The sequence below is a fragment of the Aaosphaeria arxii genome, assembly GCF_010015735.1.
Source record: "Aaosphaeria arxii CBS 175.79 unplaced genomic scaffold BU24scaffold_3, whole genome shotgun sequence".
Taxonomy (NCBI): Eukaryota; Fungi; Ascomycota; class Dothideomycetes; order Pleosporales; genus Aaosphaeria; species Aaosphaeria arxii.
Genome location: NW_022983476.1, coordinates 426,779 through 450,367, shown reverse-complemented (window position 1 = coordinate 450,367; position 23,589 = coordinate 426,779). Strand labels below are relative to the sequence as shown.

Sequence of the window (23,589 nt, the reverse complement as noted above, 5' to 3'; positions counted from 1 at the left end):
GAGGGGTGGAAGGGGGTTTTTATGGTGCTGGAAGTCATGTGTGGGGGAAAGTGAAAATGTCGGTCTATGGACAACGGAAGTCACTGTGGGAAGAGATTGCACAATGGCTGCCTGCCTGGTCATTCACGTTGAGGGGCGGCGTCGTCGAATCATTCAAACAGTACATTGTGCACTATGTTGAAAGACGGTGAGGGTACCAGTCACTGACATTGTAATTCGTCATTGTCAAGAGCAAGTGAAGTTGGAATCTAGGAACAGCATAGTCTTTTGACAAGGTTTGATAGGATTTGGTCATAGAGGAAATCTGTCTTTCTAGAATATTTGACATTGTGTCGTTCCAATGGCGGCGCCGCGTCAACTCGTAGCAACCATCCCAACTCTTCGACCATCACTGCCTCGCCAATCGAGCAACCTTCTTCAGCCCTGTACCTGGTTTAATGTTCCAGTCAATACCCTCTCTCGCCCGTTGAAAAGCATCCTCAAATCCCTTTCCGTTTGGATTCAACCCACATGCACGTTCGAGATCTCCGGCTGCAAACAGAGGCTCACCAACCGCAGTATGTACAATGCCGCAGACATACCAAGACTCCCCCCTCTCCTCGTCAGTGAACCATTCTCTCTTGTTCGGCGGAATGAGCTCAGCAGGAAGACTCTGGAACCAGGGGTTAGAATTTGGAGATGGAGAATCCGTGGCCAAGGAGAGTGCTCGAGATGCCGCTGTCTCCGCGGCCAGCATATCTCTCGCAACCTCCTGTCGTTTCGAGACATCAACCGCGGCGGACGTCGAAGACACCCAATCCCCCTTCGACGAAGTGACCTCCTCATGCTGTCCAAACAGCGCCTTCGCGGTGATCAACTCGCACCGCCACCTCAACCTCTGAATCGCCTTATGGAACACATCCGCCTGCATATGCAGCGTCTCCGGCCTCGTCAGATACGCATACGTCAGCGTCACGACCCCCGACTGCGCCAACTGCGCACTCAACTCGTGCTCGCCCCTCCCGAGCGCCTCCTCCGCCCTCTCCACGGCCCCCTCCACAACCCCCTTCACCCCCTCCGCCGTAACCTCCCCCACCGTCAAACTCTCATGCAACCCCTCCTTATACCCAGGCAACAACCTCCCCGCCTCCCCCTCCTCAATCGTCACAGCGCCAAATCCATTCACCAACCTCAACAACTCCAGCACATCGCCCTGGAACCTCGCGAGCCCGAAACCGTACGTATTCAGCACCTTGACGAACAGCGAGTGGTTGCTCGCCCACGACTTCGTCGCCTTCTTGGCTTGGTCCCAGAAGTTGATGAGGCGGGGGAGGTACTGTGCGGGGAACATGACTTCTGCGCGCTTCTGGCTGCTGTTCTTCTCGACGAGCGTGAGGTCGAGGGCGTGGCGGGTGGCGGAGGTGGGCGGGCAGGAGGGCACGAAGAGGATGCCTGAGTCCGTGAGCATGGTTTTGGCGTGTCGGGCGTCTGCGGTGTAGAGCTCGAGGCGGATGAAGAGGTTGGTGGAGTAGAAGTAGTGGAGGGTTTCGCGGCTGAGGTGCCGGTTGAGGGTGAAGAGGGAGGTGGTGGTGGGGAAGGGGGGTCGGGAGGGAGTGAAGGTTAGGAGGGAGGAGGTTAGGGTGTGCGTGTAGGAGACGTTGGGCTGGGAGAGGTTGACGAGCTCGGTGTCGAGGAGGTGGGAGTAGATGCGGTTGCGGATTGAGGTTGGGAGGGAGGTTAGGGTTAGGGGAGAGCGTTTAGGGGTGGGAGATGCGGTGGAGAGAGTGGTGGATTCGAGTTTGTTGGATAGGTCGGAGGTTGTGGCGTCCATGGAGTCGCGTTTGGAGGAGAGAGTGGTCATCGTGATCGATATAGGAGGGTGTTCTGTACTTCTTCGTGTTAGATATATTCGACCCATTGAGGCATTGTAGATGCTGCAACCATAACCAGCCATGTGGTGTATGAACTAACATCAATGAGCCTGCCCAAGCTCTTTTGTATACCAAAAGAACCCTTCAACTACTTACAGCTATCCAGCCAACTATCCACTTGAAGATCAATGACAATTATCGTTCAATTGCAATCTCAGCGTCGTTCTACAGCTTCAGTCGCGTCACAGAAGCCTCACGAATAAGTCCAATCACAGAATAACAGCAATGATGTGGGAACAATGCAAAAGCGAAGTTAAAGGAAGCTCGGTATTGTTTACTGCGGGGTTCTATTTGTTTTATAGCTGCAACGACCAAGGAATTGTCCCACCTCCGCAAGAGATTCCATGGCGACGGAAGAGCGGAGGTGGACATGGCATGGCATGGCATGGCATGGATCTTGAGAAGTGCGGGGAAGTAGGATTCGTACAATGTAAGAAGTGGAGAAGCGAGCAGAGCGGATCCGAACATCCCATGTTGCCGCGAAGCTGCGCCTCATTAAATTGGAGAGAGAGTGGACAACAGTGAAGAAAAAGTACTTATACGCTTTTGTGTTGTAGAAATGGTTCACATTACAGTAAGTCTATATAATTCTAGCTACAATGTTCTAGTTGCACGCTATATACTTCTATACAGTCCTTACCACGAGTTCGGTGGGGCTTATTCCAATGAGTACGAGAGATGTACAATAAACGAACAAGATCGATACTATGTAGAAGCCTCGACAAATGCAGTAAATGCCTGCAGATCCTCCGTAGCCTCAAACTCCAACTCCACGCCCTGTCCGACGAAGAAAATGTACCCTTCCTTCAATTCATACTCTTTCCCCTCCGCCTTCATCTTTCCCGCGCCTTTCGTTGCGATGAATATACTCGGCCCGCCCAATTTCCCTATCGTTTCCGTCTCGCCGGCACCAACTTCCATCGCTAGCATGCTGAACTCGCTCAAGGGCGGCGCATACAACTTCGTCTTCCCGTTCTTGCTCCGGTCGAAGTTTTGGCTCGGGAGCAATGCTTCCCTGGGGTCGTGCGGCCGGAACGAAAGGACGGAAACGAAAGTGTCGATGGAATCGCGGTCTGCGCGAGGGCAGAATCCGGTGTTGAGGACGTTGTTGGATCGAGCCATGCACTCGATGATGTCGCCGGATAGGTAGGCGTGGATGCCGTCTGCGGGAATGTAGATGCTCTCGCCGGCCTTCAGCTTCATGTAGTTCATCGTGATAAGTGCGACCACGGTGCCGTTGTCGGTCTGGTCGTACTGCTCCGAAAGTCGAGGGATGAGATCTGGGATGTAGGTGTCTTGTCCGAATGCATCCTTTGGCAGTTGGAGGAGGTCGTGGTTGACCTTCTTGATCGTTTCTGGAGAGGCGAGGAGCATGGTTTTGACGATGTGTTTGAGGGTCTGGTCGTCGAATTCTGGAGTCTTGATACTCGGGAGAAATTGCTTGAGGGGCTCTAGTTGCAGGAGCTTCTCGATAGAAGCTAGAGGCTTGAAGCCACAGAATGCTTCGAAATCGCCAAGTGCAAGTGCAATCTCGGGTTTGTGGTTGGGGTCCGTGAATGAAGATGGATCACGGGAATGCAACTCAGCCGCAAGTTTCTTATTCTAGAATTGATTGACATGTCAGTATGACTTGACATACTGATGAAGGAATCAGATCCGTACAGGGTGGAGCTGCAATGGCAGCGCCTTTGCTATTGACAGGACCTTGGGGAGGTAAGGCAGCTTCGCGTGATTGAACTTCTTGATTACACCCTGGCCAATGAGTTCATTATGGTGCCTATCGAGGACATCTTGGAGATCTTCGCCGGTCGACAAAACATGGGAGGGTAGCTCTGGGTATGTGCCCATCCACCTATAACGCGTTGGTTAGCCAGTGTGCTATGTCTGTTGGAGAATGATACGACATACATCTCAGCATAGGGAGTATTCTCTTCGATGTTGAACTTCGTCCCGGGAGTTTTCGAACATAATGTTGCCGCCAGGGATTTTGAGCCCTGTTTACCCCAGGAATACTGGTTGCAATCACAACGCAATTGAATGACTTTTTCGACCATATTGTCAATTGTATTGAACTTCTATAGTGAAACTTAAGGTAAACACGAAAGCGTTTCTACACGAAGATATGTATCAGCAGAAAGAGAAAGAGCGGTTTTTAAATCCCAATGAGCCCCATAGATATGAAGATAAAAGATTATCGTGACCACTGTGCGACGTCATCAGGGTCCACTGAAAGTCTCGGATAGCAAGGCCGCATCGTGGTCATAATCATAATCGCTATCAAGGCGTATCTTCATCACTGCGTCGTGCCTTATAATATAGATATCTATGTGTGTGGCGCTGTTCCTGGAAGATATACTTTGTTCCCATGATATTCCCAAGTAAGGTTGGAGCATATCATTGGTAGGGTCATTCTTGGATGATGATTGGCTATAAACTCTTGATGTGTATTCAATAGTCTGGCCACTCAGCGTTGAGTATTTCCAGCCTACTTATAAGTTTTAAGATGAAGTCAAAGCATGATGTTCTTGGCTTACAATTCATGACTGCGGACTTGGGAAGGTCTCTTATGTGCATTGTAATCGGTCAGAGAAAATGTCCGATGCTTACGAGTCTACAAACTCCATAATATAAAACAACAACACAGTGTAGAAGGTCGTTACAGGAGATGCATTGATTGGAGTCTCAGGGTCTCGTTTAGTAAAAAAAGGAGACCTTGCGTCGTGCGCACGGGCCATCTACTTTCCGCGCGCCAAGTGTTATCATCCATCCATGAATTAATCGTTTCCCGAATTTCAATTTCCATTGCTCCCTCAATTATTCTCCCATCTCTCGCACGTATAATCGCACTGCCAATCCTCTTCTTTGGCACTGCTGACTACCTCAATTTCCCTTTCTTTAATTCTGGCCGCGACGCCTCAGCATGATTTGGTAGCGCCAAACCTCCTGCGCCATAACCCGACCGCATCGCTTCCACCCCCAACTACGAGTACCATCCCTCGTTTGGATCCGAACACCTATCTATCATCTGGTCTCCCTGACTGGCCCTCCTGGCCCTAATTCCTTTCCACGCACACACATACACATCTGAGAATGTACTTCGCCATGCCTCCGCGTAAGACTTCGCGGCCGCCTCCATACGCCGCCCGCAATTCCAGCTCGATGCCACCTGCGCTGCGGAATCTCCTTCGGCGAATTACACTGCGGACCGCCCTCCTCGCCATATTCGGATTCACGACGATATTATGGCTGTTGGGAAAGTTCGGTGACAGGGAGACAGGAGGCTTGGTCAAGCCTGTCATTGGAACAGGCGCACCCGTCGTCCTCGTGACGGTGTTGGATCCCGCCGCCGACGAGGGTTGGAAGCATCAGATTCGCAAGAACCGCGAGGACTATGCGAGAAGACATGGTAGGTTGCGCTGCAGACAGCATTCAAATTGTACAGGAATCATGAAGTTGACGAACTCGACATAGGATACCTCACCTTCTTCCCCAACAACAACGACTACCCCCTCAACAACGCACCCGCATCATGGTCTAAAGTCCCCGCGCTGCGACACGCCATGACCCTCCACCCAACCTCGACGTACTTCTGGTATCTCGACAGTACCGCTCTGATCATGAATCCCTCCGTCTCCCTAGAATCACACCTCCTCAACCCCTCCAAGCTGGAATCGCTCATGATCGCCAACGAGCCTGTCGTACCCCCAGACAGCGTCATCAAGACATTCGCCAACCTCAAAGGCGACCGCATAGACGTGGTGGTCACGCAGGACCGGGAAGGCCTCAGCCACTACAGTCTGATCGTGCGGAACGGCGAGTGGGCCAAGTACTTCCTCGACGCGTGGTTCGACCCCATCTACCGCAGCTACAACTTCCAGAAGGCCGAGACGCACGCTTTGGAGCACATCGTGCAGTAAGTCCCTGCCACACATCATCTCCTCGAACTCCCCTTTTTCAGCAAAGAGGGATATCACTAACAATCCCCCAACAGATGGCACGGCACCATCCTCGCCAAGCTCGCCATGGTGCCCCAGAACCTCATCAACGCCTACGCCCACGGACCCTTCAACCCCAAGAACGGCCAGTACAGCGACGGCGACCTCGTCGCCACCTTCCCGGATTGCGACAAGGCGCAGCGCTGCGCAGACGACATGCGTCCTTTCTTCGACGCCCTCAGCGGCAAGAAGAACTCGGATTAGAAGCACGTCGATACAAGGATATACGTAGCAGCAGAATGAAATCTATACGAACGGACGGGGTCGGCGCGGTTGAAGTAATGCATCTTATACCCCCTATCTCTTGGGACCCTCGATTGCACTCGTTGGGCGGGGAATACCACACCTCGCTCTTCAAAACATGAGGTCCCAAGCGAACACGATGCAAGCAAGAACGTAGGGTAACGACAAGAGAGGAGCAGGCGTGGGGAGGCAGGGGAAGGGGAAGGGAGCAAGCATAGCCACTCTGGCACACACTGGCGTTTATGAACGAAACAATCACATGGTTCGGTTTTTGAATACATTTTACACATATAGTAGTGGTAGTAGGAGCGAGAAGCACCCAAGCGGCGCGGACAGAGCCAGGGTCGCGGTGGAGATGTTACAAGATGGGGATCGAATGAATCGCATCGTATCGACATGAAGAATGGATAATTTATTTCAACTTGTCGTGTTTTGCATGCTCCCGTTTTTGTGCTTGCCAGATCGAGGATATGACGAGAGGAGATATGAAGTGGCGTCCTGTTCTTTTGCTCCAAGGTCTGTGTGATATCAACATCAATATCAACATCAATGAAAAGAGCCAACACCCTCCCACCCTGAACCCTCACTCTGGAAAAGTAGAAATTCCTTATCATCCATCTCACAAGAAAGCCAAAAGCCCGGCTTATCTGCAATCTCATCCCACGTCTGCTATCTCTAGAATTCATAAACAGATCCAAGACTATCGTACAATTCAACTTCCTTTCAGAAGGGACTCTCTTTCGTTTTTTCTACTCTTATATCTTACAACAAACGCCTACTTATACACTTTTACATACTTCCATACATTCATACATACATCCCATATCCAATACCCACGCCCCTTCTCCCTCCGCCATCGGACCGCCCCCTCGGAAATACCCTCCGAGCACCACACCCCAGAAAACAACTCACTCACTCACTCGTACTCCTAACCATCGGCTTCCTCTGCCTCTTAACCGCCACCATACTCCTCCTCGGCCTCGCCGACCTCTCACGACTAGAAACGGGCTTCGGCCCGCCGAGCACACTGCCACACATCGGCATCCTCGCGCCCACGTACTTGCCCAGCGGAGAGAAGACTTCGATTTCCGGGAACCATTCGTCCTCCTCCTCCACCTCCTCGAACCTCTCACGCGAGGAACGCGAGGAACGAGCGAGGGAGGAAGAAGGGGAGGAGGGAGCCCCCAGACCCGCGCGATCAAAAGCGTCACCCTCGACCTCCTTCGCACCAAACTTCTCGTCCTTGATTCTTCGCAGCTCCTCCTGCGCCGCCAACTTCGCGACCCGCGCGTGATTCGGATCCTTCTTCGCCATGCCGACGGGCTTCCAGCCGTGCCCGCGGCGCACCTGGCAGCTCACCTCGACCCAGCCGACGCCTTCGATCAGGATGTCGGTGCTGTAGATGCGGAAGGGGAGGTTCGCGGGTTTCATTTTGCCGGCCATGGGCGAGGTCAGGGCGCCGCCGAGCTGCTTGGTGACGTCCCATTGGAGGGGGAAGATGCCTGCGGAGGACATTTGCGGGCCTACGTTTGGGAGGAGGATGGAGGGGACGCCGGAGGGGCGGGTTTGGGATTGCAGGGTGCTGGCTTTTTCGGTGGAGGTTACGTGCGGGGTTAGGGGGACGAAGGGGTGGACGAGGAAGGTGAGGTCGGAGGAGTTGGGGGACGGGGTGAGGCGGATGAGGCCGCCGCCTAGGAGGAGGGATTTGCCGGGTTTGAGGACGTGGCGTTGGGCCGTGACGCGATGCTTCATTACGAGGTCGTCGTGGTGGGAGGGGTCGACGAAGGTGGTGAGCTCGGGGGTGGTGCGGGCGAGGCCTGGGAGGTCGATGAGCTCGCCGCGGTTGCGGCCGAAGGGGATGCGGATGGGAGATGCTGTTGTTCCTGGGAGTGCGGAGGCGATGGGGAGGACGGGGAAGGGGTTGTAGGGTTGACGGGGAGGGAGGAGGGAGTCGGAGTCGAAGTCTTCTTCGTCTTCTTCTGGGAAGTGTTCTGGGTCGGTGGCAGGCTCTAGGACGCTTTCTTTGCGGCGCGCCAGCTGCTTGTCTTCGTCCTGGAACTCGTCCTGTAGCTTTGAGGATTCTTCCATCGTTTTGGCATTCTGTAGCCTTTCTTCTCGTTCTGCCGCGGCCCGGATCTTGCGCAAGTCTTCGTAGTCTGCTCCTCGGCCCTTGGGGAAGACGACTTCGAATAGGTTCGACTTGCCCACGTTGACCTTACCAACCATCCACCCTGCCCCGCCGCGCTCCCAGATATCTTCCTTGACCTTCTTGGTCCACCATCCCCGTTTCGAACTGACGAGATAGACGTTTCCCAGACGAGCTGTTTTGTTCACACGGCCAAGTGCCGTTCGCATGACATTCTGTACGTATGGGAGCAACTTGTCCACCTGCTCTTTCATCGGCGCCAAAAGGTCCGCCCTGGTAACAATGAAGCTCACTTCCGCAATTCTGTTTGCTCCCACCCAGCCTTTGTGCCTAGCTCGGCGGTTCTGTGTCCGCAGCTTCGGTAGGCGCAGCGCGGACTGGAGGTTCGGAACGAGGGACAGTGGGAAGTCGGCGGCGTCTACGACATGGTAGATGTGGTTGCGTCTATGTGGAGACTCCGCGATGGTTTCCTTGATAGCGTCGACCGAGGGATGGTGGATGGGGTTTGCAATGTTGTGGTGCAGCAGATTGTGACAGCGATCGCAGTATGGAGTCTCTGGAGCGGCGTCCTCGATATGCTTGGGCGCATCGAGAGTTTCCTGATCCAAGCCGAGCTCTTCCAACAGCGCCGGATCTATTTCCTTCAGCCGGTTTGTGTAAATATCCGTCTCGACCTCCTCCTCCTTCTTCTGTGCTGGGTCATAGTTGAGATATGTCTTCACTTGTTTCCGGTCGATGTTGTAATAGCCCGCCTCGCTCTTGTCGAAGACTTGGGATGGTGCTCCGCAACCTGGACAGGCGCGAGGAAGCAATTGGGTGGGCGACGATGCGGTCTCTTCCGATGCTGGAGGCCGGACATCAGGCTGAATATGGTGCTGTTCAGTGCTAACAGCAATTTGTTGTTGTTCGCGATTTGATCTGAAGGTTGAGAAACTTTTCGATGGCGTAACTCTTTTGCGTAACGATGTGGGATGTCCTAGGGTAGTGGTGGTGGTTGTGCCTCTGAGAAGTGCAGGGCATAGGAATGCAGGAACCGATGCATTATTATATGCATGATGTGCGGCGAGTGATTCTGAGGGTAGATGGTGCCGTGCCTGGCGGAGGACAGCTCTCATTGTGAGTGCACCTAGATGTGTATGAACAATCGCAATCGTTGTCGTGAAGGACTATATTTTGTTGTCCATAGGCTATGTCACTCGGAACTGTGACAGTCGAGGAGCGCGAAATATTTCCTTGTCTGGGAAAAAAGAAAAGACGACGGAGGACGGAGACTCCCACGCTAGGACAAGCTAGCTATATCGGTCTCTAGCGTCCCGGGATTCGAGCGGCTCCGATTTCTCGGCGAATGACGGACCAGAGGAGGATCCAAGCTCCAGCGTAACTATGGACATCGTAGGAAAGAGCAGCCCACGCAGTTGCTCTCCCACCCCAAAAAAACAATCTACGTGGAGTCACATCTGGGGTAAATATTACTCACACCACCGCCATCGCCCATCACATCACATCACACCAGTTACTGTTGGATCCGAAATCCTTTTCTTCTTTTCCATCCTCCAAACTCATCTTCTTTCCTTCTCCTACATCCCCATCTCCCCAATTGCATCTTCCGTCATCATGCTCGCCTCATCCAGAACCGCCCTGCGTCAAGCTGCATCTAAGCAGATCTGCCTGAGGACCGGAGTCAGAGCTGTCTCTGCATGGTCCAACGTCCCCCAAGGCCCTCCTGTGAGTCTACAAACCACTCTCAATGGATCAATTGATTCATCTACGTGCCAATTGATACGAATTGAATGCTAACATCGACTTCCCACAGGATGTAAGTACCGTCTTGTCCTCCGCTGAACCGCTGACCCTCCGCTCACCGCCCACTCATCACAGGCCATTCTCGGTAAGTAGCTCTCAGGACGATCGACCATCAAGGGGAAAACCATTGTTTACTGACTCCCAACCAGGTATCACTGAAGCCTTCAAGGCCGACTCTCACCCCCAGAAGATCAACTTGGGTGCGTAGTGTCCCCTCTCCTTCTCTCCGTCTTCAAAAGCCACGCCACTGACACGACCCCACTCCAGGTGTCGGTGCCTACCGTGATGACCAAGGCAAGCCCTATGTGCTCCCCTCCGTGAAGGAGGCCGAGAAGAAGGTCGTCGATTCGAACTTGGACAAGGAGTACGCCGGCATCACCGGTGTTCCTGCCTTCACCAAGGCGGCTCTCGAGCTCGCCTACGGCGCCGACTCTGCCCCCCTCAAGGAGGGCCGCATCGCCGTCACTCAGACCATCTCCGGCACTGGAGCCCTCCGCATCGGCGGAGCGTTCCTCGAGCGCCACTACCCCGGAGCGAAGACCATCTACATCCCAACGCCGTCATGGGCCAACCACAACGCCGTCTTCAAGGACTCTGGCCTCAAGGTCGAGAAGTACAGGTACTACAACAAGGACACGATCGGCCTCGACTTCGATGGCTTGATCGAGGACATCAAGAGCTTCCCCAAGGGCAGCATCGTGCTGCTCCACGCCTGCGCGCACAACCCCACCGGCGTCGACCCCACCGAGGAGCAGTGGATCAAGATCGCAGAGGCCGTGAAGGAGGGCGAGCACTACCCCTTCTTCGACATGGCCTACCAGGGCTTCGCCTCCGGCGACACCAACAAGGACGCCTTCGCCCTCCGCCACTTCATCAAGGAGGGACTCCTCCCATCCCTCTGCCAGAGCTTCGCCAAGAACATGGTAACTTCCCCCTTACCCTCCCCCATATAATCTCCCCCAGACTAACACCCCCTCCCTCAGGGCCTCTACGGCGAGCGTGTCGGCGCGTTCTCCATCGTCTGCGAATCCGCCGAGGAAAAAGCCCGCGTAGACTCACAAATCAAGATCCTCGTCCGCCCGCTCTACTCCAACCCTCCCGTGCACGGCGCCCGCATCGCCTCGACCATCCTCAACGACCCCGCGCTCAACAAGCAGTGGCTCGGCGAGGTGAAGGGCATGGCAGACCGCATCATCACGATGCGCGCGCTGCTCAAGTCCAACCTCGAGAAGCTCGGCTCCAAGCACGACTGGAGCCACATCACGAGCCAGATCGGCATGTTCGCGTACACGGGGCTCAAGCCCGAGCAGATGGACGCGCTCGCCAAGGAGCACTCCGTCTATGCGACTAAGGATGGCAGGATATCGGTTGCCGGTATCACGAGCGGGAATGTCGAGCGTCTTGCTGAGTCGATTTATAAGATCACGGGATAGATAACCCCCTTCCTCCCCCTTAGCTAGATCCCCAACGATTCAAGAGACACATACAAATGTAACGAGAAACAGAAACTTGGCAATGAAGTTAAAGAATTTGAGTAATGCAAAACACACACATTCATCCATACATGTACCTATGCCTATACCTATGCCTATGCCTACAAAGTCCCTGACAGAGTCAATGAAATGGTAAGCGGAGTCAACACGGTGATGAAAGAGTCTGGGTGGTGGGAATGTATTGTCTATTGTCTGTCTGTGTCTACGGCTCGGGCGTGTATGACTTGCTGAGAAGTCTTAAGGCGCTTTCCTACGCTCGTGAGAAAGGAATGGAGAAGGATCAATTAGGAGTCACCTTGAACGAAACGACACTGGTGACATGGTTCTAAGGACGCACAGTCATGAAGCTTCGTTTTCGTGGGAGAGCAGCACAACTATGACTCTGACTCTTCGTTCCCATTCTCAATCCTTCAAGCCAAACCTGAATGGAAAAAAAAATCCAAAGAAAAAGCCATCCATCCTTGTGAAAACGCGCCATTTTCACATACTGGAGGCTACAACATATCCATACCGTCCAAAAGTAATGCCCATGCCTTTTTCAAAGGTTCCCATCATTATTCTTCGTTGTCGTATGATTGCCTATATCATAGTGTAGTGGGGAACAAAAAGCACGGTACATAACATAGTGTGCGTGCTTATCGATACCGATAGACGGAGTAGCCTAGGTGGGTACTTAACTCGTGATACCAATGTTCACGATCGAACAGAGTATGCTGTTCGTCAAAGACAGCATGACATTGGAACTTGGAAGAACACGACAATATTTTTATCGGCGGTTCTTTTTCAAAATTTTGAGCGGACATTGCCCTCGACACGATGCTATGGTGATCCTTTGCCCGATTCGGGGACACGGAAGCCGCATCGTGCAGTACACGAGATGGCCAGCCGTTTTGTCTTCTCGAGTTCGCTTACTGCTGCCGCCACATTATTGTGGTGTATTGTACCCGTGTGGCATACGAAAAAGCCATGGCGTGAGCAGAGTCTAGTGCGATGGGCCGTATATTTTGCAAGCTTCCCTTACCTTACAGCCCTGCAAGTGTGTCAATTGAGAAGGGAAAGACAGAATAGAAGTTTCCCTCATCTGAAATGGAGATGATGCACATGCTACTGGTAGCATAAGGCGGACGTCCAAGACGTCATGTTCGCTCCAGAGCCTAGACGGTTCGTTAGTTACCAGTTCGTTGTTTCAACTCTATTCTCTTATGGTTATTACCCCGCCAGCTACGAGTGTCACTTGTAATTATTGAATCTTTGGCGGCAGCGGGACATAGATCTTCCTTCGCATGCCTGCCCATGCCCAATGTTAGATCCGGAGGGAGCCTTAAAACCGAGACCGAACCGCCGACCCTGCAACCTGCAATGCTCACCCTGGCAATGAATATGTCCACTCCCACTCTGTGACATTCACCAGATGGCCACGAGATCAATTGCGAGCGCTGTGAATTCAGGCAGCTTGGTAGGCATTCTGCTGACAGATGGTCGGAATAGCTCGGAGGAGTGGCTTTTTTTCCTCTCACGGCAAGTGCTGGGTGAGAGGGGCTGGGAGATCGGCGCTCGCCAATGATGGAAGCAAGCCTGATATGGACGCAATGTATCGAGGTCTTAGCCGTGACTTGCTAGCTGGGATCAGCGCCCTTGCAGAGAAGGAACACAACGTCCTGTCCTCACTACGAGTATTGCCTCGTACCCAGAGTGAACCATTCTAGGTCCGTAATGTACCATTGTTGAGGAGAACTGGTGAGGCATAGCGCGTCGCCAGGGCTTTCGAGCCTTTTCTGGAATCTGGGGTATCACAGGTCAACAAAGGAACCCATGTGAAGGACAGAAGGCTACTCTGTACTGCCACCGCCCTTGCCTCAGAGCCTGGAGAAGGGAGAAGCTGAAGAGGAGAGGACACGCGAAATCTCCCTAGCAGACGCAGGGCACCAAGCCTAACGACCGCAAGCCTGGAAAGGCGGGACTGTAAACGACTAACGAGCGATATGCACAGTGACGATATAGCGCCCCATGACGTAGATTGTCAGACCCTTGGTTCGAAGCGGCCTGATTGCCGCACGCTCCCATCATTCAAAAAGTGAGTTTCGAAGCCCGAAAAGGTGAGCGATTGTGTCGTCTCAACCACCCCTCTGGCGACAATCACCCTCTTCAGACTCTTCCAGACCGCTTGGCGCGGTTTTTCACACATTTCTCCGGCATGGACATTGTGTGTGTTTCTCCACCACGTTTTCTTACAGCGGGGACAATAAGACACGGTGGACACCATCAGTCGGGCGGGTAGTGGGCACACTATCGACGCCATACCCTCTGTCAAAGGAAATGAAGCAGGTGTAAAAACCGTTTCGCTATGATCTAGTCCTTCCGGGCCATGGGATGGAAGGGAAGGCGACGGAGGGATGTACTGGTGGGACCTGGCCGCATCCTCGTCTTCCATTCTGTTTCATTCTGATCAATATGGACACGAAACACGGGTGCAGCAGGCGGTCGGGGTGGGATACGACGATCTGTGAGTAAGAGCCCGAGGACTGTTGGCATCGAGTTCGGTCTGTGACCCCACCTGATGAAGTCAAAGTACAGGACCATCGGTGTATGATTCTGCCTATCACCCGGCCCCTCCCCCTCGTAGCAGCCGTGGTGGTGATGCAAGTCACGTCAGTGACGGTATGCTGTACCGCGAGGACTCGGTATGGTAATGTAGATGTTCCATATGAACTGTAGCAGCCGAACAAGAACTTGATGGCCATAACATGTCATTTCCATAACAAAGCCGTAGATAACCCATTGTTTTTCCGCAGTTGCTTTGAGCTTTCATGGTTACAATCGTTGAAGGACAGCTCCCAAGGCGCCCGAGAACGGGTCCTAAGACAGGGAAAAAAACGAGGGACGGTCGAAAGCAGGGAGAGACGAAGAAGACATGGGGGCCATCACACCGATGCATCCCACATTTAGACTATCCGGCACAGGATTCCGAGCGAAGTGCAGGTCATGCAGCTGGGATTGGAGTCATTGGAGTCAACTGGCGGGGGTGCCTTGGGGGGGGCAGTCCAGGGTGGGACAGGATAGGACAGGATGGGTTGCAGAGGGACGGACAAACAGGACATGGTGGACCAGGAGGAGGAAGAATAGCGAGGGATGAATGGATGGTTAGAAAGGACGGGAGTGAGGGAGGATGCAGGAGAGGAGAGGAGGAAGAGGAGGAGATGGCCCGTCTCCGAGAAGAAGAAAATATGATTACTCGTCGTTCTCTTGAATCTTGCGTGTCTTCTCGTGCCTACTCAGGTAAGCGGATGTGATTTAAAAGCGTAGGCGCATCCCGCAGCTGCTGTCACCCGCCTTGAACGCATGCCTACCTAGGCAATCAGTATACACACCTGCATTTGACTTTGATTATTCTTTTGGTCGAAACATTGTCAAGCAACGATACTTTCAATTGTGTATCGTGTCAACGAATTCTGTGGTGTGCAATATCATTGAGCATACTCGATCAATTGGGATTGGTGACGTTGGTGTGTTGGTGAGAGATCGTATTGATACCGTATCAGTACCTATACCCGAGCCGCGGGAAGGAACGATCCATCCATCCTGGAGAGTGACGAGTGACATTTCGGCCATCTACCGAACAAGCGAAAGAAGGAAGAATCGAAGAATCGAAGAAGCACGAGCGTTCAACAAGCAAAGGGAAAGAATTCATCGTTACATGCCTGAAGTGGATAAGAACAGTCGTTAGTAAAAGAAAGGTAAGTAATGGTTTTCTTTTCTCTTCATATTCCTTTTCTTTTTTTTCATTCCTTTTCCCATACTGTGCAATGTGCGGTGCCAGTAATTGCTTAAAGTTGATTGAACGGGCCGAACCTTCCCTATTCTTTTCCATCAGGCTTGTTTCGTCATCGATCCAGGCCCGATTGAGCGGAGTCAGATCCAGAAGGAGCAGGCGCGACTCAAACGAGAGAGATACAATCACCCTTGCGGTTACATCCTCTTCTTACTCTACTCTCTACTCTCTACTCTTCCCTACACAGTGCATCCATGATACTGTGAACTGTCTATCCTCTATCCTCTACCCGCTGTCCACTATCCGCTACTGTCTCTGAATCTGCTGTTTACTGTCTTACCATCTCATCTCATCTGTGAGATTCGAGACTTGGAGCAGTCTCAATATACGAGTCGTTATACGAGCAAGTAACCAATACCCACTGTCAGTAATTCAACACCTAATCCATCCATCTGGATACCTTTTCATCGTCATTCTCCATCTCCATTTTATATTGTAAGTGGTGGGTTGATTGATTCAGCATTTCATCTATTTATTACTCGTCTATATCGTCTTTTCTCTCTTCTCCTTCAATTCGACTTCTCCTCTTTTTTTTCTTTTCCGAGTAGCACATGACAACACACCATTCTACATCATCAGCATCATCATCATCATCATCATCATCATACCACACATCATTCACCCACCGATCTATCTACTTATAGTATCTCCTCCTTGGTTACCCAATTCCGACCCTCTCTTATTCCTAAGAACTTGCCCCTCCCGTCCACATCCCGTCCTGATCCTCCATGCCCCCTCCATAACCATAACCTTAACCTAACGCTCCCTTGTCATCCATCCATCCTGGTTGATCTCTTGGTCTCTTCTTTTTTTTTTCTGTTCGTTTCTCGTTTCCGGGGGCCCACAAATAGTTTCTAACCAAGAGCCATCTCTTAGCCCCCCAGGAAACCCCCCCCCCATTACTCGCCGTTACCACTCTATTCTCGCACTACCACCACTCACTCTACCAACGCTACCACACCCACCACCTCCCACCAACATTTATTATTATTATTATTACCGCCTCTCCACCGCTATACCGCCTCATAACCTCTTCCTGACTCTTTACCTCTTTAAACTACTCACTGGGCTCCACTCCCGCTATTTTCTTCCTGCCACTCACAGCTCACCTCTCTTTACCCTTTACTCTTTACTTACTACCGTACTCTCCCCTCTCGCTACTCTCTTACTTACATACATACGAGTACTCTTCAAGGGAGTAAAATAGTCCGACTGCTACCACTACCACTACCTTATTAGTACTTGTACCTCCCACCACCAACCTACCTACAACTTACCACCACTCACCACCTCCAACAACAACTCGACCACCATCACCATCACCGCTACTACATTTCCCGACCGGCTCCCGTCCAAAGGAAACCAACAGAAAAAAAGTTCAAAAGACCGCCCGCCCTCTTTCTTCCACTCTTTGTCCTCCCACGAGCACATCGCACGATAACAACGTCAACATCCCATTCCTTGACTCTGCGCGCGGCAACCAACTGCGACTACTGCGATTACTTTGTGTCGCGCGGAACAGATCCTGATTGCTCTCGTTTCCCAACGTCGCGTGGATAAATATGGCTAGAGCAGGTTCGGTGAAGGAGGAAGACAGGGTTCGTGTTACCCCTCCATCTCCATTATTGCCCTTCAACTGTATACACTCGATTGCGACTCAACTCTGCCTACCTATGCACTCGAACATCCTGACACAGCTCATACATACAATCTCACACATTCTCACACCCTTCTCTCTCTTGCTCCCACTATCAATCCCAAACATCTGGCCATCCCTCCATTCATTCCTCACCCTGCATCCGACTCTCCAGCCCTCCAGCCCTCCATCTCTCCTACTCACCGCGCCCCCAACATCACACCTTAACCCACTTTCTCGCCTCGACCTACCCTGGCATTCCCTATCGCATCCTACGCACTTGCTCTCCACTGGCCTATCATTTCTCCTCTACACCTAGCTAAGCGTACGACATACGAAACAAGTATTCGTCACTGCTGACATTCTTCCTCTTGCATTTTCTATCCCCTTCGCATCGCTCTACCCTCCCTATTGCTATCATTTCCGATCAATTCTTCCTTTTCTCCTTCGTAACATTCTCTAATTTCCCCAAAGGCCGCAGACGGAGACATCATGTCAATCCCCGGCGCAGCAGACAGCATCGACCCGTCGACGTTTGAGCAGATCCTCGAGATGGACGACGACGAGGACGACAGAGAGTTCAGCAAGAGCCTCGTCTACGACTTCTTCACACAAGCCGAAGGCACCTTCGAGAAGATGGACTCAAATCTGTGAGTTCCCATGCCCCGCATCCCGCCTCGGCAAATATACCCGGTCGCTGGCACAGACTTCTGGGTCGTATAGATAACCTCCAATATCAGTCGCTGACGCATCACAGTGAAAAGGGCGACCTCAAAACCCTCTCCGAACTCGGTCACTTCCTCAAGGGCTCCTCCGCCACCCTCGGCCTCACAAAAGTCAAGGACTCGTGCGAAAAGATTCAACACTACGGACAGAAGAAGGACGACACGGGCACCAAGGACATAGAGGAGAAGGAGGCTCTCGAGAAGCTCAAGACCACCATCAAGGCCGCGAAGCAGGAGTTCAACGACGTTGAGAAGGTCCTCAGGAAGTTCTACAACGACGAGTCCTGAGGGTAACGTTACGCATCGGGCGCATCGGCTTACGAATGTCACGGATAGAGCTTTGGTAGACCACCTTCTCGAGCGCGCGTTGACAAGGAGAGGAGCATGACGAGGTCGGGCATCCCCCACGGCCGACAGCAGGAATGCTTGCCATGATCTCATAGGGTTCGCGACAGCAAGGAGGGCAATCCAATTCGCTCCCCATCAAAATTAATTCTCTACACGCCATTTTCTCACCATCTTTCCCATCACGTTTTTCTTCTCCTTTGTCGTGTCTCCCGGGCGGGACGAACTCTCCGACGCCCGCCCGGGGATGGCTTCTGTGTACAGGACTATTTGGGGACTGCATTGTTTGCGTTGCGTAGGAACGAAGGGGTTCTTTTCCTTGAATTGTACCTCCGCAGCCATTTAGATCACACGATATTGCATAGGCTTGGATCTGCACGTCCAAAAGCTCGTCCGTCCCACCGTCCGTCCGAAAGCAGCACCGTCTAAATCATCCGTATCATTTTCACGCACGTTCGTCCGTTATATGTAGCCCTATGCAAGTCTTCCCATGATTGTATAATCGAGCCATTGCGGGCCGATTGCGGAGTTTCTCTAGGCGGGTGCCGTGCCCTCCCTTCTCGAAGGCAGGGCAGGGCAGGGCGAGGGGCAGAGGGAGGGGCAAGCGTTTGCGTTGTGCGTTTGCTTTCCCACGTTGCGCTAACCCCACAGTTTATTCTTACGTCACTCTATCAATAGGTTAGCCTTGCATAACTCTCCAACTGCCTACCGAGCTGAACATTTATGCATACATAAAACGTGCATGTGGTTTTTATATCTGATGATGATGCTAGGCAACGAAACGACGGATTACTATGTAACCACTGACATTGATATTGACGACCACGGACGCGAATGTGAACTGAATTAACGCACTTTACGCAAAGAAGGTTATATCAGCATTAACATAGCGTCTCCTACCCGGTCTGGCAATTGAGTACCTACACTCTACGCGTTTAATAGCACCACACGTCGCACGTCGAACTATACAGCGCCATCATATCATCGTATCAACACACCTGGTCTAATATAGTAGAAAGAGATATACACAGTACACCCCAGGCTTCCGTTCGCTCCGTCAAGCTTTGCACATGCGCGGCGTCACTTCACTGCTGCCAATTGTACGAAGATCTGGATTCTCGAAACTATTTCAAGGGCAACCTCATCTACCCGTGAATACATTCAAACGGCACGGCAGTCGAGCTCTCAACACCACCCCTCCCACCAGAAGCCCGTCTTCAAACAGCGTGAAGGTGTTTCGATTCAGCCCACCCTCAAAACCTCAGACGCAACCAAAGCCAGAAGCAGAAGCAATGGGAAAACGCAAGTCCAAAAACCAGGAGTACAACACTTTCCTCGACGACGAGAGACCTGCCCCCCAACAGCCCCCCCAACCCCAACAACAATTCCAACCCCAAGAACAAAAGGGGAAGGGAGAGAAACTAACGCACTTCCTCTCCCTGCCCCTCACACTCCCGTCCGCCTCCATCATCCCACAGCTCCAGTCCGCCCTCGCGACGATTAAAAACGACGTCGATCCAGGGAGTAGTCCAAACGCTAGGTTCCCAGCACTGTTCCCAGCGGATGCGGTTCGGCCGGCGGGGACGCTGCATCTCACGCTCGGCGTCATGGCGCTGTCCTCCCCCGCCGACCTCACATCCCTAGAAACGTTCGTCAAGGAGCTTGACGTGCGGGGTTTGCTTCCCGCGCCCGGGCTCCCTGATCCCACGACAGAAGCACAGGGTACGCCAGCGGTGGAAGGTGTGGAGTTGGACCTGAGAGGCCTGCACGCGATGAGAGACGTCGAGAGGACGAGCGTGCTGTATGCGTCCCCTCACCCCACGAACATACCAGCGCAGGCGTTCGAAGCGTTTGCGACGGGGCTACGGGACGCTTTTACGGGGGCTGGGTTTGTGAGGGACGAGGGGAGGGGGTTGAAGTTGCATGGGACGGTCGTTAATACTATCTACTGTCGCTCGAAAGCCGCGCCGGGAGGGGGTGGTAGAGGGGGAGGTAGGGGGAGGAGAGGTGGGCCTGTGAAGTTTGACGCGCGTGGGATTGTGGAGGCGTATTCAGATGGGGAGGGTTTCGTTTGGGCGAAGGGGGTGAGGGTTGATAGGGTTCAGGTTTGTGAGATGGGTGCGCGTACGCTTGAGGACGGGTCTCAGGGGTATGCTGTTGTTTTCGAAAAATCGTTCATTTAGCATTTACATTTAGATGGATAGATTTAGATGGGTAGAATGGTTACACGCCCTCGCCATGCTCCAACTTTTCGACCTCACGCGTGATGCGTTCGATATCCCGCTTCAAGGTCACCTTCCGCGCCCCGAGATCACGCATCCCCTTCTCGCCCGCGCCCGCGTACATCTGCAGCGCCTTCTCCGCGACCACCCTCCTATCTTCCAGTCCCTTCTTCTCGGCCGCAAGCGCCTTGCCGAGACCACGCAGCGCGCGCTCGAAGTCGCCGCCCGCGGGGGAGGCGGAGATGGTGAGGCGCAGGATGCGCGCCTGGGCGTCCAGGAGGGCGGCTTTCGCGGCGAGGAGCTCGGCGCGGGTTCGCGTGGAGCGGGAGACGGAGCCGTGGGTTACTTGTTCGAGGGTGGAGATGGCGGTTTCGAGGAGGGTGCGGTGGAGGGTGAGGGTTGTGTGGGCTGTGTTTGCTAGGACTGCGTGGGCTTGGGCGAGGGAGGAGGGGAGGGTGAGGGTGGTGTGGGTTTTCAGGGCGGAGACTTCGTGGGCGAGGGAGGAGGGGGGGATGGGGGTTAGGGGGGAGAGGAGGGTGGTGAGGTGCGTGGTTAGGGTTAGGAGTTGGAGGGAGAGGAAGTGCGCGATTTGGGGGGTCGAGGTTAGGAAGTGGGTGGTCTCTGAGGAGAGGGTTTCGAGGTCTGAGGGGGAGAGTTGGTGCCGGAGGTGCGCGACGGCTATGGCGAGGGGTTGGTGGAGGTCCTGGGGTAGGTCGGGTTGCGTTGATGGGAGGGTGGAGAGTGTGGTTGTGAGGATGTTGGTTTGGATGAGGTTGGATTGGGCGTGCGTGAGGTTCTGGAGTTTGAGTTAGTTGAGTGTTTTTCTTGAGATGAGGATGTTTTTGGAGAGAGGGGGTTGAAGGTTTGTATGATAGTCACGGGATTGATAGATCCCAATTGATGCCAAGGAATGAATGGAAAAGTCATGAGATGGCATCGACGACTGCAATTATACAGCAAGTCTGTCTTCTGCAGGAAACGAAAGACGTCACGATTAATCGTGATAAGCAAATTCATTTCAACATACCCGCCGTATCTCATCATGCATTCTTTGCTTCTTCGTGTCCCTGGTTGAGCCATCTGGGTTCAACTTCCGCGTGCACAAATCTTTGTAAAGGATTGCAAAGCTGGGATTCCGCTGCAGCACGTTTGGGTCCACTGGAGGTAGCATTATTGCTTTTTGGATTTCAAAATCCTGATGTGGGTGGGTTTTGAGGATTGGATGTTGAGTGACGGTGAACGTTTGTTGTATCGGAGGAAGGAACTAGGGGATATTAGGTTAGAGGCTTGGCATAGAGGTTATATCAGATGAATGGAGTCTGCGCACAGTGCTTGATGACATTGTGATAGTAGACAAATCTTGTCAGATTCTTGTTAAATTGGTCTAGATAATTCTATCTCTTTCAATCGATAATCAGAACCAATCATTGGGTCTCCCGACATTGTGGCTCACGAATTGCCCTGAGTCCGCAATCGTGGCGGCATCAATGACTTCAATCATCTTCCTCACGTTCTCCTCTGGTGGAGATGGGCCATTGCATCTAGGATCCCACGCCTTGAACTTCGCCTCCAACATCTGGAACAATTGATCGACCTCAGGAGGAACTAAACATCCGAAAGTTAGCATACTAAAGAATCACAGATAGAAACTGAATGACCTACCATTCCCCTCTTCATCAACCTGCGTCAAAACCCACCCAGGACTCAACGACAAAAATATGACACCTTTATTCTTAAACTCCTCCGCATACTTCAGAATCAAAAAGTTCGCCGCGACCTTCGACAGCGAGTACGTAATGAAATTCGCGAAGCCCGCGCCCGACACCGCATCAGGGTGCGCATGTCCGGTACTGATATAAATCACCTTCTTGATCTCAGACTTCTCGACCAGCGGCAGGAACGCATTCGCCGCGTACAGCAGCCCCGCGGTGTTCGTCTCCATGGCCTTGTTCAGCGAATCGCGGAACATGTCTTCCTTGCCGATGAAGTCGGTGGGATTCTCGAGGGCGCCATCGAAGGATAGGTAGGCGCCGTTGATGATGAGGTGGTCGACGACGCCGTTGGTGATCGATGATGTGGCTTTTGCGGCGGCGTTGAGGGATTCGTGGGAGTTGAGGTCGCCGGCGATGATGTGGACGTTGCGGAGGCCGTCTTTTTCGACTTTCTGCTTCGTTGGGTCGGGGTTGCGGACTATGCCGATGACGATGTTTGATTCATCTGCGGATAGGGTTTTGAGGTATTGATACTGTGTGATGTGGTTAGCGGAATGTCTTGAAGTATATACAATACCGGTTGAACTACCCCAATACCCCTAGAAGCGCCAACAATAACCCAAGACGGCATTTTTAGATACACGATAAAAGTATACTAGATTAATGAATAGATGTGAAGTCTACATGAGAGTCTACAGCGCCGTACAGCCTTCCCATCCTCGCCTTTATATATCTTCCAAACCCCTCCTCCACTCGCCGTATCCGCGCCGCCCGTTTAATCTCACCGCATGCCAATGCCAATATCAACTCCCACAACTGCAGCCCATTTCTCCTTCTAGGGAAGGTCCCATGTAATACCTCTACGCCATATCGCTTTATTGGATCAGCGGCAAGGATGTTTCCGTCGTGGTTGGGGATGCTTGATGGTACGTCATGCTAGGTGAGATTTTAGGGCAGGTGATATGGTCTTGTAAATTCGTCCGTCCGCATTTGCATGAATCAAAGCCTTGAGGCGTCATTAAAGGTTGATAATAATGGAAGTTCGAGATGTGGGGTTCTCTTTTGATTTGTAAGGTATCTAGTGTGAACGTCTTTATTGCCCAGTTCGGAGATTTATAACATTTCAAGAGATGAGATCTTGGTTGAGTCAGCTACTGATAAATGTCCTCTTTCCTATTTCGTACAGATGCATGCTCCACTGGAAACTTTTATGTGATAGATATCGATCCGCTGTTTTACCTTCACTTGTCGTTGGAATATGGAAGATACCCGGTCAAACCGTTGGGAATGTACTTCACAATACGAGACATAGTGCTAGACGCCCGGCTACATTTCTCAAAATTGATTCTGATCTGTAATGTTGATACAATACGTTAAAGGTCTCGAAATTTCACTCCATAGACTGTACGGCAAGTGAGTGAGTGATTGTCTTCAGATCATGACACGTACAATACGTTCGTGAGATGCGGCCCCGCCTTCCCCGAGGGCGCCTTTCATTTGAGAAATATCACTGATACACTGTATTCAAAT

At 52.4% G+C, this 23,589-nt stretch overlaps 10 protein-coding genes across 10 annotated transcripts; 5 read left to right on the top strand and 5 right to left on the bottom strand.

The window, feature by feature from the left end:
* Positions 1-388: 388 nt before the first annotated feature.
* Positions 389-1,840, bottom strand: BU24DRAFT_387891 (uncharacterized protein; the record flags this gene model as incomplete). The annotated part of the gene is made up of 1 exon (XM_033524987.1): positions 389-1,840. The coding sequence occupies one exon, from the start codon at positions 1,838-1,840 to the stop codon at positions 389-391; it is 1,452 nt and encodes a 483-aa protein (XP_033385328.1).
* A 775-nt stretch (positions 1,841-2,615) lies between these two features.
* BU24DRAFT_490241 (mannose-6-phosphate isomerase) lies at positions 2,616-4,018 on the bottom strand (the record flags this gene model as incomplete). Its single annotated transcript, XM_033533701.1, has 3 exons — positions 3,819-4,018; positions 3,573-3,762; positions 2,616-3,512 (listed from the first exon to the last, which is right to left on the bottom strand). Exons 1-3 carry the CDS (start codon positions 3,962-3,964, stop codon positions 2,616-2,618), a joined length of 1,233 nt encoding a protein of 410 aa, XP_033385327.1. The 5' UTR covers positions 3,965-4,018.
* Positions 4,019-4,706: 688 nt separating this feature from the next.
* Positions 4,707-6,557, top strand: BU24DRAFT_420029 (glycosyltransferase family 34 protein). The gene is made up of 3 exons (XM_033527372.1): positions 4,707-5,316; positions 5,382-5,823; positions 5,902-6,557. Exons 1-3 carry the CDS (start codon positions 5,013-5,015, stop codon positions 6,107-6,109), a joined length of 954 nt encoding a protein of 317 aa, XP_033385326.1. The 5' UTR covers positions 4,707-5,012; the 3' UTR covers positions 6,110-6,557.
* A 322-nt stretch (positions 6,558-6,879) lies between these two features.
* BU24DRAFT_420028 (uncharacterized protein) lies at positions 6,880-9,524 on the bottom strand. Its single transcript, XM_033527371.1, has one exon. The coding sequence runs from the start codon at positions 9,407-9,409 to the stop codon at positions 7,061-7,063; it is 2,349 nt and encodes a 782-aa protein (XP_033385325.1). The 5' UTR covers positions 9,410-9,524; the 3' UTR covers positions 6,880-7,060.
* A 384-nt stretch (positions 9,525-9,908) lies between these two features.
* On the top strand, positions 9,909-11,530 carry BU24DRAFT_407070 (uncharacterized protein; the record flags this gene model as incomplete). Its single annotated transcript, XM_033525795.1, has 6 exons — positions 9,909-10,019; positions 10,108-10,110; positions 10,173-10,182; positions 10,247-10,297; positions 10,365-11,020; positions 11,081-11,530. The coding sequence occupies 6 exons, from the start codon at positions 9,909-9,911 to the stop codon at positions 11,528-11,530; spliced, it is 1,281 nt and encodes a 426-aa protein (XP_033385324.1).
* A 2,712-nt stretch (positions 11,531-14,242) lies between these two features.
* Positions 14,243-15,003, top strand: BU24DRAFT_141535 (uncharacterized protein). The gene has a single exon (XM_033521135.1). It carries the CDS (start codon positions 14,398-14,400, stop codon positions 14,878-14,880), a length of 483 nt encoding a protein of 160 aa, XP_033385323.1. The 5' UTR covers positions 14,243-14,397; the 3' UTR covers positions 14,881-15,003.
* A 2,544-nt stretch (positions 15,004-17,547) lies between these two features.
* On the top strand, positions 17,548-18,068 carry BU24DRAFT_460086 (hpt domain-containing protein; the record flags this gene model as incomplete). Its single annotated transcript, XM_033531788.1, has 2 exons — positions 17,548-17,705; positions 17,813-18,068. 2 exons carry the CDS (start codon positions 17,548-17,550, stop codon positions 18,066-18,068), a joined length of 414 nt encoding a protein of 137 aa, XP_033385322.1.
* Positions 18,069-18,708: 640 nt separating this feature from the next.
* On the top strand, positions 18,709-20,667 carry BU24DRAFT_141578 (uncharacterized protein). Its single transcript, XM_033521136.1, has one exon. The coding sequence runs from the start codon at positions 19,196-19,198 to the stop codon at positions 20,306-20,308; it is 1,113 nt and encodes a 370-aa protein (XP_033385321.1). The 5' UTR covers positions 18,709-19,195; the 3' UTR covers positions 20,309-20,667.
* A 329-nt stretch (positions 20,668-20,996) lies between these two features.
* BU24DRAFT_420025 (uncharacterized protein) lies at positions 20,997-21,336 on the bottom strand. Its single transcript, XM_033527370.1, has one exon. The coding sequence runs from the start codon at positions 21,272-21,274 to the stop codon at positions 21,026-21,028; it is 249 nt and encodes an 82-aa protein (XP_033385320.1). The 5' UTR covers positions 21,275-21,336; the 3' UTR covers positions 20,997-21,025.
* A 425-nt stretch (positions 21,337-21,761) lies between these two features.
* On the bottom strand, positions 21,762-22,690 carry BU24DRAFT_343669 (NAD(P)-binding protein; the record flags this gene model as incomplete). Its single annotated transcript, XM_033523379.1, has 3 exons — positions 21,762-21,888; positions 22,006-22,592; positions 22,649-22,690. 3 exons carry the CDS (start codon positions 22,688-22,690, stop codon positions 21,762-21,764), a joined length of 756 nt encoding a protein of 251 aa, XP_033385319.1.
* Between the last annotated feature and the right edge of the window lie 899 nt (positions 22,691-23,589).